Source organism: Eubalaena glacialis, chromosome 6 (genome assembly GCF_028564815.1).
Source record: "Eubalaena glacialis isolate mEubGla1 chromosome 6, mEubGla1.1.hap2.+ XY, whole genome shotgun sequence".
Taxonomy (NCBI): domain Eukaryota; kingdom Metazoa; phylum Chordata; class Mammalia; order Artiodactyla; family Balaenidae; genus Eubalaena; species Eubalaena glacialis.
In genome coordinates this window covers 69,411,536-69,426,483 of record NC_083721.1, presented here as the reverse complement: position 1 = coordinate 69,426,483, position 14,948 = coordinate 69,411,536, and the positions used below count along the sequence as shown (strand labels likewise).

The 14,948-nt window shown below is 39.4% G+C and overlaps 1 protein-coding gene across 2 annotated transcripts in view; it reads right to left on the bottom strand.

The window, feature by feature from the left end:
* Positions 1 to 1,449: 1,449 nt before the first annotated feature.
* Positions 1,450 to 14,948, bottom strand: part of PARP14 (poly(ADP-ribose) polymerase family member 14) — a 46,830-nt gene continuing 33,331 nt past the window's right edge. For both annotated transcript variants that reach the window (XM_061194252.1, XM_061194253.1), the window contains 4 exons: positions 11,709 to 12,308; positions 10,295 to 10,428; positions 4,811 to 4,985; positions 1,450 to 4,148 (listed from right to left, as the gene is read on the bottom strand). In XM_061194252.1, the coding sequence (XP_061050235.1) occupies positions 3,859 to 4,148; positions 4,811 to 4,985; positions 10,295 to 10,428; positions 11,709 to 12,308 (1,199 nt within the window). In that variant the 3' untranslated portion in view covers positions 1,450 to 3,858. The remainder of the gene's footprint in view (positions 4,149 to 4,810; positions 4,986 to 10,294; positions 10,429 to 11,708; positions 12,309 to 14,948) is intronic.

Here is a 14,948-nt window from a genome sequence, read left to right as displayed (position 1 = left end):
CCTCCCTCCCCCAGGGTTCCCTCACACCCTCCCTCCCAGATATTTTATTATATTTGCTACTACTTGGACCAGTGTTTTTCAAGTTGTAGATTGTGACCCATTAGCAAGTCATAAAATCAATTTAGTGGGTGAGACCAGCATTTTTTTTTTTAGTGGAGCAGAATATGTAATTTCAGTGAATTCAATAGTAAATAGAAGTATTATTTGTGAAACTGTCCAGGAAAAATTATTTTCAGTGTAAATATACTTCATAAAACTTTTCAGTTATATCTGTGTACTGGGCCTGATATAAAATGTATTTCTTAGTGTATGTTGGGGTCAGAAAGGTTTGAAAGCTGTTCTGAAGGCAAAGTATTGATTTCAGTTAGAGGTAATAGTTTCTGGCATGCAGAGACCTGGGTAGAGAGTTAAGACATTGATATGAATGCATTTGAAATGTAAATGGGTGTTGGGAGATGATAATTTCCTCATTTTATAGAATAGAGATTATGACACAGCAAGAGATCCTGGCTGTCTGCAACCGGGGAGTGTGGGAAGGAGAAAAGACAGTCAAAGGGGGAGATGGTCAGCCACCAAGTAGGGTCCCATTTCATCCTGCATTTCTCAGATGAGCATGCCCGAATGAGTGAACTCAATTATTAAATAAATATTAATACTTTGACCCTCCAGAGGTTAGAGGGATTGAAGTGTTACACCTAAAGGTTACAGTATCCACGTATAAGCAGGGTGATCTATCCGGTAGGCAAAGTAGCTAGGGCCCCTGAGCTTTTAGGGTCTACAGAAATGTTTTAGTTTCTTTAAAAATAAAAAAAAGAATATAATCTAGTTTCGATTACATTCATGTTTATACCAATGCAGTAGCGAAGTATCATGTTTAATACTTTTCATGGAGTAAGGGGCCTACAAAGGCAAAATTGCCTGGGGCCCATGAAAGTCCTAAGCAGCTCTGGGTATCAGGGATATCAGAATCATTTGAGGGGCTTGCTGAAGATGCAGATGTCTGGGCACCACTCTAGAGCTATAGAATTTGCCTCCTTCGGGATGGGCCAGAATTTGCAGTCTCAGCAAGCACCTGAGGTGCTTCGAATAGCAAAAAAGTTTAAGACTCTCTGGCCCTGGAGTAGACCACCAAGACCTAACACAGGCTCAAAGTGGGCTTGTTTTAGCAGGGGCTACTTGTTGGGGTCAATCTGCCCTTCAGATTTACTGAACTAAAGCTGTACTGTGCCCTTCCTGTAGTTTTCAGCTGAATGCTATTGATAACTGTGAGGAGCCCTTGATGCTGTCATGTTTAGTTGTGGTCTTTTATCAGCACTGGCCTGTGTTTATCATCAAGCTCTCCTGTATTTGCCCTAAAGGATAAAGATGTTTAACCACCAAATAACATTTTCCAAGCATTTTATTCAAAAAGGAGGAAATATTTATTTTAAAAAATTTTTATTGACGTATAGTTGATGTACAATATTATGTGTTGCATGTGTACAGTACAGTGATTCACAATTTTTAAAGGTTATACTCCATTTATAGTTATTATAAAATATTGGCCATGTTCTCTGTGTTGTATGACATATTTCCTTAGATTGAGGGTAACTATAACATTTACGGACTGAATCATCATACTTGGTGCAATACACCCTGATATTCAGCCTTGCCTAAGTTAACCAAACCACTGGAGAACAAGAACAAATTAGAGAGCGGGTCTCTCCTTTTTTATTTCTTACATTCATTGTCAAGCCCAAGTTCAGATGCCAGTGGCTGGGAAGCTACTCCTATGCAATAAGAAGTCTTTGCCAATCCACTTAAAAAACAGCGACAGCAAGAAAAATTTCAAGATGTCTGTGTTTAATGAAGCAGCAACTGTGGCCCCCTCAACCTCCTTTACTTGAAGTGCAGGCATTGTTCCCTGGGGCCAAGAAAGAGTGCCTTTATCCTCCTGGTGACCCCTAGCATCCAAGTTCACCATCTGTCCTGGCTCCCCATGGGCATAGCTCTGGCCTCTTGGCCTACAGAGCTTCAAATGAAGAGACTCTACAATGAAAACCAAAGCCAGAAGGGACAAGGCCAAGGAAATATGAGGATAATTCACAGATTGTCTGAGATATTCCTGAATCAGTAACATTAATCTAGAAGCCATGTTCTACAGTGGGAAGAGCAAGGGGCTTGATGACATAGAGACCCAGATTCAGTTGCTGGCTCTGAGGCCTGTTACCCAGGTGACTTAAGGCAAGGAAGCTTCTTGTGTTCTGAGCATCGGTTTCCTCAGCTTTAAAATGGGGATATAATTCTTACCTCACAAGACTGTTTGGGGGAAGAAAATAAATACTGTTATGTGAAAGCACCTATTATAGTACCTGGTTAATCTAGGCACTCAATAAACAGTGTTAGAATCTGAAATTTACCTGAGGAAGTTAAAAAAGAAACTTTCCATTACTATCCTATAGCTACTGAGTTAGCAAATTAGTAATATGACTGCTTAATTCCTTTGGTTTATTTATGCACAAGGCTTTAAAATCATCAAAAGCTAGGCTGCCAAGGAAAATGTGCTATTTAATACCCTTAGATTCATTTAATCTTAACATAGTAGAAGGGGTTCATACTGAAAATACAGCAGGCATTATCCCTTTTTTCCACTGGGCAGAACTAAGACCATGAATAAAAGTTATAAAAAGGCAGATTTGGGTTCAACATTAGAAAGTACCAATTGGAAACAGGGCTGCTGCACTGCCCAGCTCCATGGGATACAGCTCACCTAGTCCCCAAGCTAGACCACAGCCCCCTGGACTGTGCAGGACATGGCTGCACTGCAGTCCCAGAGCCCTGACCGGAGCTGTCCCACATGTCCATAGGCTGCTTTGTGAAAAAGCTCCCTGCCATGGAATCTCATCGATTTGAGGCAAAGTGACAATAAGTCAAGGGTGTTGATGAGATGGTTCCCACTTTGGTTAGGAGTCTGACAGGGCTTCTTCATTCTTAATTGGTTTATGAAACACTTATGGAGCACCTACTGTACATCAGGCACAGACCTCAGCCCAGGGATAAAGAAGATTAGACACCATCCCTGCACCCAGGGAAGACAGCAGCCCCACCCACTTAGTAATACTGTGCTCCCCACAGCAGTATGGAGTCCTGACATGATACCAGCTGTCTCTCAGTGGCAGCTGAAATTGCATCACTGTGTCCTCTGCCTTTAAGATTAATGTTATTCTTGTATGTGGACTCTAGAAAAATGGTACAGATGAACCTATTTGCAGGGCAGGAATATAGATGAAGACGTAAAGAACGGACATGTGGACGTGGAGGGGGAAGTGGGGGTGGGATGAACTGGGAGATTGGGATTGACATGTATACATTACCAGTGTAAAACAGATGGCTAGTGGGAACCTGCTGTATAGCACAGGGAGATCAGCTCAGTGCTCTGTGGTGACCTAGATGGGTGGGATGGCGGTGGGGGGGGGGGAGATCCAAGAGGGAGGGGGATATATGTATACACATAACTGATTCACTTGGTTGTACAGCAGAAACGAACACAACATTGTAAAGCAACTATACCCCAATTTAAAAAAACAGATTAATGTTATACTCTCCCCTCTGGAAATAAACACCTGTACGTCTACAGATTTGATATCCATGGTTGAGGACGCACAGTTGTAACTCTAAGTTATCCAATTAAATTCTCGAATTTATTGCTCTCAAGATAGGTTCATTCCAGTTTTGAAAGAGAGGCTGGAGAAAGTCTGATTTCAGTGACAAGGGTCCTCTGATCTTAGAAAAAGTTGTTAAGAGAAAAAAAAACTACAGCTTGCTTTACAGTTAGCTATGTACAGATGAATAATATCTTCTGCAAAAGATACCAAAATGTTAACATCTAAAAGTAATGAGGTACTCTGGGTAAGCCTGGTAGTCATAAAATACCACAAATAAATTTGGATTTTGCACACAATCTGTGACAGTGTCATACGAGTCAGTAGGATTTTGGGGGTCCTTTAGAGGAGGCACAATTAATGACCTGTTTCCAACTGTGTAGGATCCAGTGAGTACTCGCACATAATACATACGTTTCTTCCCATTTATGTCCGGTCTGGAGTATGTATCACTGGCAGAATAATGGGCACTGACAGCAAAATAGGTTCCCTTTCCAAATACCGTAGCTGTGAAGAGAAAAAACATCTTTAAGGATTTCAATTTAGTCTATAATTTGACGTGTTGACCCAATATGTCAAATAATGTTAAAATAATGTTCAGTTCTCTCTTAAGCTTCTTTTAAATTTTTGTGTGTGTTTTTTTTTTTTTTTTTTGGTTATGTTGGGTCTTTGTTGCTGCGCGCGGGCTTTCTCTAGTTGCAGCGAGCGGGGGCTACTCTTCGTTGCGGTGCATGGGCTTCTCATTGTGGTGGCTTCTCCTGTTGCGGAGCATGGGCTCTAGGTGCCCAGGCTTCAGTAGTTGTGGCACAAGGGCTCAGTAGTTGTGGCTCGCGGGCTCTAGAGCGCAGGCTCAGTAGTTGTGGTGCATGCGGCATGTGGGATCTTCCTGGACCAGGGCTCGAACCCGTGTCCCCTGCATTGGCAGGCGGATTCTTAACCACTGCGCCACCAGGGAAGTCCCTGGTTTTTTATTCTTAAAAATCATTCTCCCACCCTGGAGGGCCAGTCAGTCCCTTCGGGATGAAATATAGTGAGTCTAACCTAAAACTTTGGCTGTAACATGGCCCCCAACAATGAGAGAACACAACACCATCCATACTGTCCCCAGCCAGCTTGGGTTCTCATGGCTGACACCTCATTTGAAGCAGCCAGATTACTTGCGTCCTTACCATTTTTTCCAGCATAACTGCGGTTAAAGCCTTTTCCGTTGACAAGTGTCACTGAGTCGGCATCTGTCCCATGGAAGAGCAGCTTCTCATTTATTAATTGGCCATTTTTGGCATCCATGTTGTTTTTCTTTGTCTGGTAGTGTTTCCAGAGCTCTGGATTCTGGATCCTCTCAATCTGCAAATCAATAAGGAAAAATTTTCCGTCAATGCCAAGAGCCCTTGGCAAGATACAACAGATGAAACATGACCATTATTTTTCATAAGTATATACAAATTACAATAAACAGCAAATTCAATGCCAGATGGCAGCTTTCTACATTCAGAAGTCTTTTTAGATCCAGAGTTTCACAGAAACAGGCCTTGGTAAGAATGTTAATTTAATTTTAAACATCTTTTATGTACCACATGAGAGCAGACAATGTTTAGGATGTTAAGTCCTCATGATATGAACTTGGCTAACCAAAGCCTCTTCAACTCCTAACTGCTCCTGTTGCCATCTACCTCACTATGTCACTTTGTCTCTCTCCTCCCGTGAGAGAGTATTCTAATAGTGGGAGAAGCACTAGTGTCTAGGCAAGAAGGAAATTAATTAGTGAAAATTAATCTCTGGTCCAGTTGGAAGAGTGGGGCATGAATCCTGGTGGGAGGGGATCTGGTTATAGACCAAAGTGGCCATGCTTTGACCATACTCTTTGGCCTCCAGGGCTGTGGTAGAAACTCCTTGGGTCTTGGATTGCAGATCAGTTTCTACACTCCCCTAATCACAGGGTGGTGGCAGTTTCATAAGGTTGACTTGGGAAAGAGTGAAGGGTGAGTAAGGGAGGCAAGGACCCCCATGGACAGGCACAAGGTGAAGGTTCCATGTGGTCAGAATCTTCCAGTCCAGGGAACTCTCGAGTCTGACACTATTATTACCTGCCTTTATTGGGTTCTTCTTCTTTTTTTTTTTTTTTTTTTCAGTTTTGGGTTTCCCGTTTTTAAGATACAGTTTGCGGGCTTCTCTGGTGGCACAGTGGTTAAGAATCCACCTGCCAATTCAGGGGATGCGGGTTCGAGCCCTGGTCAGGGAAGATCCCACATGCCGCATGCACCACAACTACTGAGCCTGCACTCTAGAGCCCGCGAGCCACAACTACTGAGCCCTTGTGCCACAACTACTGAAGCCTGGGCACCTAGAGCCCATGCTCCGCAACAGGAGAAGCCACCACAATGAGAAGCCCATGCACCGCAACAAAGAGTAGCCCCCGCTCGCCACAACTAGAGAAAGCCCATGTGCAGCAACGAAGACCCAATGCAGCCAAAAATAAAAATAAATAAAATAATTAATTTTAAAAAAAGATAGCTTGCCCTCTAGTTCCAAGTCTCAGCATTATCATGTAGTTTGTTGATCCAATTTATAATCTTAAATTTTATTTTTCCTTTTACCTACAACTAAGTTTCTAATCTTCAAACTACTTCCAATTTATTTCTATTTACTTTAAATCTTATTTATTTTACTCATTTTTAAAAGCCTTAAAATTTTATTCATACCGAGTTTTGCAACCATTCTTAATTTCTTAGTCCTTTTATTCTTGTTTCTCACCCTTGTTTAGTATATATGCTGCTGAAGTGAGCACAAACCCTTTTAAAATTTAATAACCACACAAAGAAAATTATTTCAAGTAATTTTGAACACAGTAATTGAGTCTGTATTCCTAGTAGGATAAATTCTAAGCTTTACTTAGGAGGCTTATTTTAGCAGCAGGCTTCTGGCTATGATAGACTACTTGTATCAGACCAAACTTCTTGCCAACAACTACAAGAAGAGCTAGTGGGAAAAAAGTCTGTTTGAAGGCAACAAGGATTTTAGCCAAGTTCCTGGAAAGAAGGGAAGTGCAGAGTAAAACAAAGTCAGAAGATAATAGAATAACTTCTTCAAAGTGCTTAAAGAAAATAACTACCAATTCAGAATTTTGTACCCAGCAAAAATATCCTTCAAAGAATGAGGGTGAAATAAATTTTCAGACAAACTGAGAGAATTCATCACTACCAGACCTGCACTAGAAGAAATACTAAAGCCAGAGGAAAATGACCCCAGATGAGGCACAGAAATACAAGGACTGAAAAGCAGTGGGATGAAAGGGTAAATATGTATATAAAATTATATACATATTATATATACACACACACACATCTGAGTCACTTTGCTGTATACCAGAAACTAACACAGTATTGTAAATCAACAATAGTTAAATAAAAGTAAATAAATAAAAAGAAGCTTCTTTGATGCCTCACCTACAAAATATATTCTTGCAAAAAATATTCATCTGAATTTACCCAAGCCTTTCAACCTAACTCCAAGTTTACCAGAAATAAAGCGGATAGAGGAATAAATTAAATGACACCATGCGCAATCAGACAAATCTAGAATCTATAAGAAAACTGCTTGGATTCTTAAAAAATCTAGGCGAGGCAGAGCCAGAATGTGGAACATTCTACAACACAACTAGCTTAAACTCTTCTAAAATTTCAATATCATGAAAAATAATGTTTAAAAATGCAGGAGTACTGTTCTATATCAGAAGAGATGAAGGAGACACAATGACAAAATGCAATGTGTGAGTCCAGATTGGGGGCAGGGGTTGGGGGGAAGTTATAAGAAAGCTGTTTTGAGCAACAGGGGTGATTTGAATATTGACCTTCTATTGGATATTATTATAAGGGATAATAATATTTGTGTTATTTAAGAGAATGTTTTTATTCTTAGGATACATATGCTATAATATTTAGGAGTGTCATGATATCTGCAACTTACTTTCAATTGTTTCAGGAAAAACAGAGAGAGTGAGGGAAAAAAAGCAAATGTTACAAAATTGTTGAATCTAGGTGGAAGTTCATGGGTGTTAAAAAATCTTAGTCACAAGACATGACAGTCATGGAGGATGACAGACCACCCATTTTTCATGTTAGCGCTTTTGCACTACTAGACACCTCCACAGAGGTGCCTTAAGTACAACCTAGCTCTGCTTTTACTGGTGTCATAGACTGGGATTTCACATAAGATTTTATTTGAAAAAAGGGTTCCACTACAAAAGGGTAGTGAAGTCATTTCTCTGGTGAAGGTCTGCCAACACACAGTAAGACTCCAGGGCCCACTGCAGACATTTCTGGTCAACTGGGTGGTCCTGCTCAATTTGGACTTGGCATCTCATCACAATGTGCCAGTCAGCCACTCCCAGAGGACTGTAATTGGTATCTTTAATGAAACTTATTGTCTCAGAACCAGACCATGAAAGAGCTGCGTACTTGAATTACATTTTCTTGGTACCACATATAATTGTTTTGCTCAACATACAGGGATCTATCTATTTGGCAAGGTTATTTATTCTTCCAGTCTTATTAAGGTATAGTTTACATTCATATAGCACTGTATAAGTTTAAGATGTACAGCATAGTGGTTTGACTTACATATATCATGAAAAGATCATAAGTCCAGTGAACATCCATCATCTCATATAGATACAAAATTAAAGAAATAGAAAAAAAATTTCTTCCTTGTGATGAGAACTCCCAGGATCCACTCTCCCAACAACTTTCACACATAATATAGTGTATGAAAGCACTGTTGATTATATTTATCATGTTGTACATTACATCCCCAGTACTCATCTTAAACTGCAAGTTTGTACCTTTTGCCTACCTTTCATCCAGTTCCCTCTCCCTATACCCCCTGTCTCTGGTCACCACAAATCTGATCTCTTTTTCTATGAGTTTGTTTTTTTATTTTTGAAGTATAACTGACCTACAACACTATGCTAGTTCCTGTTACACAGCATAGCGATTCCATACTCCCATATATTTCAAAATGATCACCAAGATAAGTTCAGCCATGATCAGTCACCATACAAAGATATAATTATTGACTATATTACCCACACTGCACATTTCATACCTGTGACTCAGCTACTGTGCAACTGTAAGTTTGTACCTCTTAATCTCTCTAACCTATTCCTCTCCTTCCTACATTGAGGGATGAAAAAAAAATGGTATAAAATTTGAAATTGAATTTATTGTGAGGATGATTTTGAAGATATTCTCTAGTACTTATTCACAGGAGAACTCTTTCAGGAGTCAGTCTCAGTATTGTGAAAAACTGTTGAGTCTCCTGATCAAATGCTTTGCTCTTTGATTTATGGACATTATGAATCTTATAGCTGAGTGTTTACTTCTTTGCTTTGTCTACTAGGAAGATCAAGGACAAATTTGAGGGCCTCCTCTAGTAACTATCTAGGACTTCATGTTATGTATTTTTGTGAACTAACAGTACCTCTGTAATTATCTTAATTTCTCTGCCCTACTTTTCTTTTTGTCCATATTTATGTTATCTGAAGGTATATCTTTGTAGGACACTTCAAATCTTTTTTGAATTATTATGTAATAATAATAATATTATATGTATTATTAAGTACATGAATAAACAGAGTGGTGGCAGTGCAAATAGAGAATAAGAGAAAATTTGCAAAGAAAGACAATGCAGGCCTTACTGGCAGACTTGTTATTACAGATGAAGGGAAGGTACTCAAAGATCTCTAGCTTTACTCAGAAAGTGGTGGAACCAAGGACAGAAAGCAGGAAGGAAGGGGAAATGATGAGATGAGTTAGATTTTAGGGAAATTGATTTAGCAGACATATATTCAAGTGGAGACATTTTTAGGCCACTTGGGAACTCAAGTTCTAGAGCTTGAGTCAAAGATCCAGGTTGGTGATGTTGATTTGAGAGCTATCAACACTGAAATAATAGCTGCAGCCAAGAAAAGTAAAAACATTCCCTGGCGAACTGCAGAGACAGAATACCAAAATATAAATCCTGTGGGTTACCTAGGATTAGGGGTTTAGAGGAGGAACCATTTACATGGTTAAACCACTGGGTTTAGATGCCAGTGAAAATGAAAGGAACATTAGTTAAAGAAGGAGAAGAAAGCATCAAAATAATACTGTCCTAGAAGTCAAGGGAGAAAAATAATTTCAAAAAGGAAACTTTCTAAACTAATGTTTAAAAGCAGAAGATGCCAAAATAAGGGAAATGAACAGGGAAAGGACCGCTGGATTATCAAGGAAGCAAGGACTGTTGATCTGTGAATAGTGGGGCAGAAGCACATAATCCTGATATGATTTGCTAGTTATCAACTCCAACTTTGCTAGTTATCAACTCCAACTTTGGAGCCATATCTAAGAATTATTAGCTTGCTTCACAAAGTAAATATATATCTTTATTATTCTAATATATTACAATCTAATATTATATTGTAATAACTGACACAAGAATTTCAATGTCTCAGTAATCATAGTGACATGAGTAGAATCTAGCATTTAAAACCTAATTGCCATAAAATATTCTAATTCTGGGTAAAAAATGTGATAGGAAGTGAATGAAAATGTATTTATCCAGGACGATGATACCTCTATTTCCACCGTGTAGAAACTCCACGTCAGCGGAAGGCTTACCTTCTCTATGATGAAGTCTGCACAGGTCTCATTAAACTTGCTTGCCACAGTTTTGTATTCTGAATTATCAGGCTGTAGCTCAACCACACAGACTTTCTGCTGCTTCATATCACTCCAGTATAAGGGGATCTCAACTGCAAAGTAGACATTTGAAAACTCCCTCGCACCTAGGAAGGCTCATCCGCATAGTCCACATTCCTGGTATGCTTCGAAAAACTGAGTATCATGTGTGCTCTTGTTTTACAATCTCCTAATTCAAGGTGTTCAAGAAGCCCCTTATCTTTCTAGAAGAATGTTTTCAAAATGTGGACCACAGATAACCCACCTCAGAACCAACTATAACGCTTGCTTAAAAAAACCTCACAGATCTACCGAATCAAAATCTCTGAGGGTGGAACCTGGGTACCTGCATCTTAACAAGTTTGATCATGCTCAGATTTGAGAACTGTTGGTGTAATATAACTCAGCTGCATATTCTGTTCAGTCTCTAATCTGTCATAATTTAATAATTTTACATATAATATAAATGATTTTCCTACAGTGTTTTCAATATATAGTCATTAATGTTTTGCTTACAAGTGCATGGCTTTTTGCCAGAACTCACCACAACCACCAGGCCCTCCACATCTATTCTTTCATTATTCTTCACAGCACCCTTAAGAGTTGGGTGGGTGGGAGATTTTGCTACATGGCAGGTTGTGGTGGCAGCTCTGTCTCCCCGTCTGCTAAACAGAATACTGTATTTAACTTGTCATTTCCCCAGGGTTGCTCAGAGTCTGAGGAATTCGTTCACATTGATCTCTCAATGTACTGAAAGCCAATTTAGTAGTTTTCAGTGGGGGATTTATGTGTCAAAGGCAGGAACAGCTGACTACACAAGACAAGCATTCCCTTCTCAGGAATCTTGAAGACTGCTTCCTGATGTGTGTGTGTCAAAGAATCTTATCCTCAGGGCAGAGGAGCTAGTGACTTCTGGGAGAAGGTCCTTCAGGCTCCCCATCCACTCTGGGTCATCAGTCACAGACACAGAGTGCCCACTCTCTGACTAGGCTGTCTTCAGTCTTTTGTTCTAGAAAGCCTTGGGCTACTTTACAGCCCATGGCTTTCCCTTTCCTGACAGAAGCAGCCATTACCTCCCCAGCAAAACTGGCTCCGGGAAGCTTGTAAACTGTAGAGATGAGAACAAATGCAACATTTGACTATCGTTACCATTAAGATAATAATGATCAGCTGTTGGGTGCACCCGTGCTGTATTTTCATGGCCAAAGTGTAAGCTCCTTCAGCTGAGACCAAGTTTTCTATTTTCTTCTATAAGGGTACTTGGATTTTATCTACTTGAACAACATTTTGATGTATGTACAACACACATCACAGGCATAAAGTAATGGACAACAAGCATGATAGTTTGATTCACCTTCAGATTTTGTATGGCGCCCAACAGGTAAACTCTTTCCCTTTGCATCTGTAGCAAGGTATGTTTCCAAGTCCACTGTGTAGCTCTGATGATTAATTTTAACAACAATTGTCTTTCTCTTTTGTTTCTTTGCATCCTCCAGTTGCATATTGGTAATTTTGTCAAAATTATGAAACTTGTTATCGTCCTTATATTGCCATTCCACAAAATCACTGGTACGATCTGCCAGGTATTCCTGTTCTTTGGACAATCTAACTCTCTTGATCATGTCCTCAATTGCATTTCTAACCTGTATCACATCTTTGGTAATTCCAGAAACCTCAATCAAAGGTCTTTCACGGTCCAAGGAAATGGAAATATTTAACTTCTTCTGAAGCTCATTCAATTCCCGATATTCCTTTACATCAAAGTTTTTGATACATTCATCTTCACTGGTGTAGGGACACTGTTCCTTTTGAATGAGATCCTGTATCCAGAAGAAGACGTTTTCTACACTTTCTACATTTTCACCACACACCTGAAAAACTGCTGATTCTGTTTTCTTTTCTAAAACCAAAGGAGTCTGTTTTGGGGGAGATTTACTTGAGAAGCCCAAGAATGCTAAAAAAGAAAAGAAAGGAAGATTAGCTCTTTCTCTCTTTCTTTCTTTCCTTCTTCCTTCCTCCCTCCCTCTTCCCTCCCTCCTCCCTCCCTCCCTCCTTCCTCTCTTCCTCTCTCTCTTTCTTTCTTTCTTTGTCACCATGCTGTACATTACAACCCTAGGACTTGTTTATCTTATAACTGGATGCTTTTACCCTTTTGACCAACTTCACCCATTTCACCCAACTCCCACCCCCCTCCCTGCACCCACCGGCAATCACCAATCTGTCTTCTGTATAAGTGCTATCATACAGTATTTGTCTTTCTCTGTCTTATTTCATTGAGCATAATGCCCTCAAGGTCCACACGTGTTGTTGCATGTAGCAGGATTTCCTTCTTTTTTATGCCTGAGTAATATTCCATGTACACCACATCTTCTTTATAATTCATCTTTCAATGTTTCCATGTTGTGGCTATTGAAAATGCTGCTGCAGTGAACATGGATTCCAGAGAGTGATTTCATTTCCTTCAGATAAATACCCAGAAGTGGAATTGCTGGATCCTATGGTAGTTCTACTTCTAGACTTTTGAGGAACCTCCATGCTGTTTTCCACAGTAGCTGCACCAATTTACATTCCCACCAACAGCGCATGAGGGTTCCCTTTTCTCCACATCCTCACCAACACTTGTTATTTCTTGTCTTTTTTTTTTTTTTTTTTAATCATTTATTTTCCCCTATGTTTTCTTCTAGGAGTTTTATGGTCAGGTCTTAACATTTGAGTCTTTAATACTTTTTTTTTTTTTTTTTTTTTTTGCTGTGACACGTGGCATGTGGGATCTTAGTTCCCTGACCAGGGCTCAAACCCATGCACCGTGCAGTGGAAGCATGGAGTCTTAACCACTGGACCACCAGGGAAGTCCCTTGTCTTTTTTTTTTTAATATATATTTTATTTATTTATTTATTTGTTTGTTTGGTTGCACTGGGTCTTAGTTGCAGCAGGCGGGCTCCTTAGTTGCAGCTCACCTGCTCTTAGTTGTGGCATGTGAGCTCTTAGTTGCGGCATGCATGTGGGATCTAGTTCCCTGACCAGGGATCGAACCTGGGCCCCCTGCATTGGGAGCACGGAGTCTTAACCACTGTGCCACCAGGGAAGTCCCTCCCTTGTCTTCTTGATAATAGCTGTTCTATCATGTGAGGTGATCACTCATTATGATTTTGATTTCCATTTCCCTGATGATTAATGATGTTGAGCACCTTTTCATGTACCTATTGGCCAGTTGCATATCTTTTTTGGAAAAATGACTACTCAGATACTCTATTTTAAAATCAAATTGTTTGGGGTTTTTTCTATTGTTGTATGAGTTCTTTATATATTTTGGATTTAACCCCTTATCAGATATACGATTTGCAAATATTTTCTCCCATTCAGTGGGTTCTCTTTTCATTTTGTTTATGACTTCCTTTGCTGTGCAGAAGCTTTTCAGTTTGATGTAGTCCCGCTTATTCATTTTGCTTTTGTAATTTTAGTGTCAAATCTAAAAAATCATTGCTAAGACCAGTGTTGAGGAGCTTACCCATATGTTTTCTTGTAGGAGTTTTATGGTTTCAAGTCTGTTTGTTCTACTTCAGTGAGAAGTGCCACGGGAATTTTGATAGGGATTGCATTGAATCTGTAGATTGCTTTAAGTATTATGGATATTTTAACAATATTAATCCTTCCAATCCATGAGCATGAACTATCTTTCCATTTATTTGTATCTTCTTCAGTTTCTTTCATCAATGTTGTATATTTTCATGATACAGGTCTTTCACCTCCTTGGTTAAATTTATTCCTGGGTATTTTATTCTTTTTGATGCAATTATAAATGGGATTGTTTTCTTAATTTCTCTGTGATAGTTCATTAAAGATTAGCTATTTCAAGTCAGACAGAGAAAGACAAATACTGTATGACCTCACTGATATGCAGAATCTGAAAAAAAAAAAAACTCATAGAAAAAGAGATCAGATTTATGGTTACTAGGAGGTTGCGGGGTGAGGGTGGGAGGAGATTGGAGAAAGGCGGTCAAAAGATACAAACTTCCAATTACAACATAAATAAGTACTAGGGATGTAACGTACAGAATGATGACTGTAATACTGTGATTTATAAGAAAAAATATATTTGGTCAGAATGACCAAATATTTTTCTCATATATACAGTATTTGGCTTGTGATTGGTATCTGAAGCGGAGGGCAGTCTTGTGGCACTGAGCCCTTTACCTGTGGAATCTGATTCCATCTCTGGGTAGATGGTCAGAATTGAGTTGAATCCTCAGACACCCTGCTGGCATCTGAGAATTGCTTGTAGGTACAGGGAAGCCTCCATACACACAATGGAACTGGGTCCAGAAACATTCTTTAGTGACTGTAGTTAACACTACTATATGATAGATATGAAAGTTGTTAAGAGAGTTCTTGTCACAAGGAAAAATATTCTTCTTTTCTTTTTTTACTTTCTCTTGTTATTGTATCTATGTGAGATGATGGATGCTAACTAAGCTTATTGCGGTATTCATTTCACAATATATGTAAGTCAAACCATTATGCTGTATACCTCAAACTTATACAGTGATGTATGTCAACTATATCTCCATAAAGCTGGAAAAAAGCTAATAAACT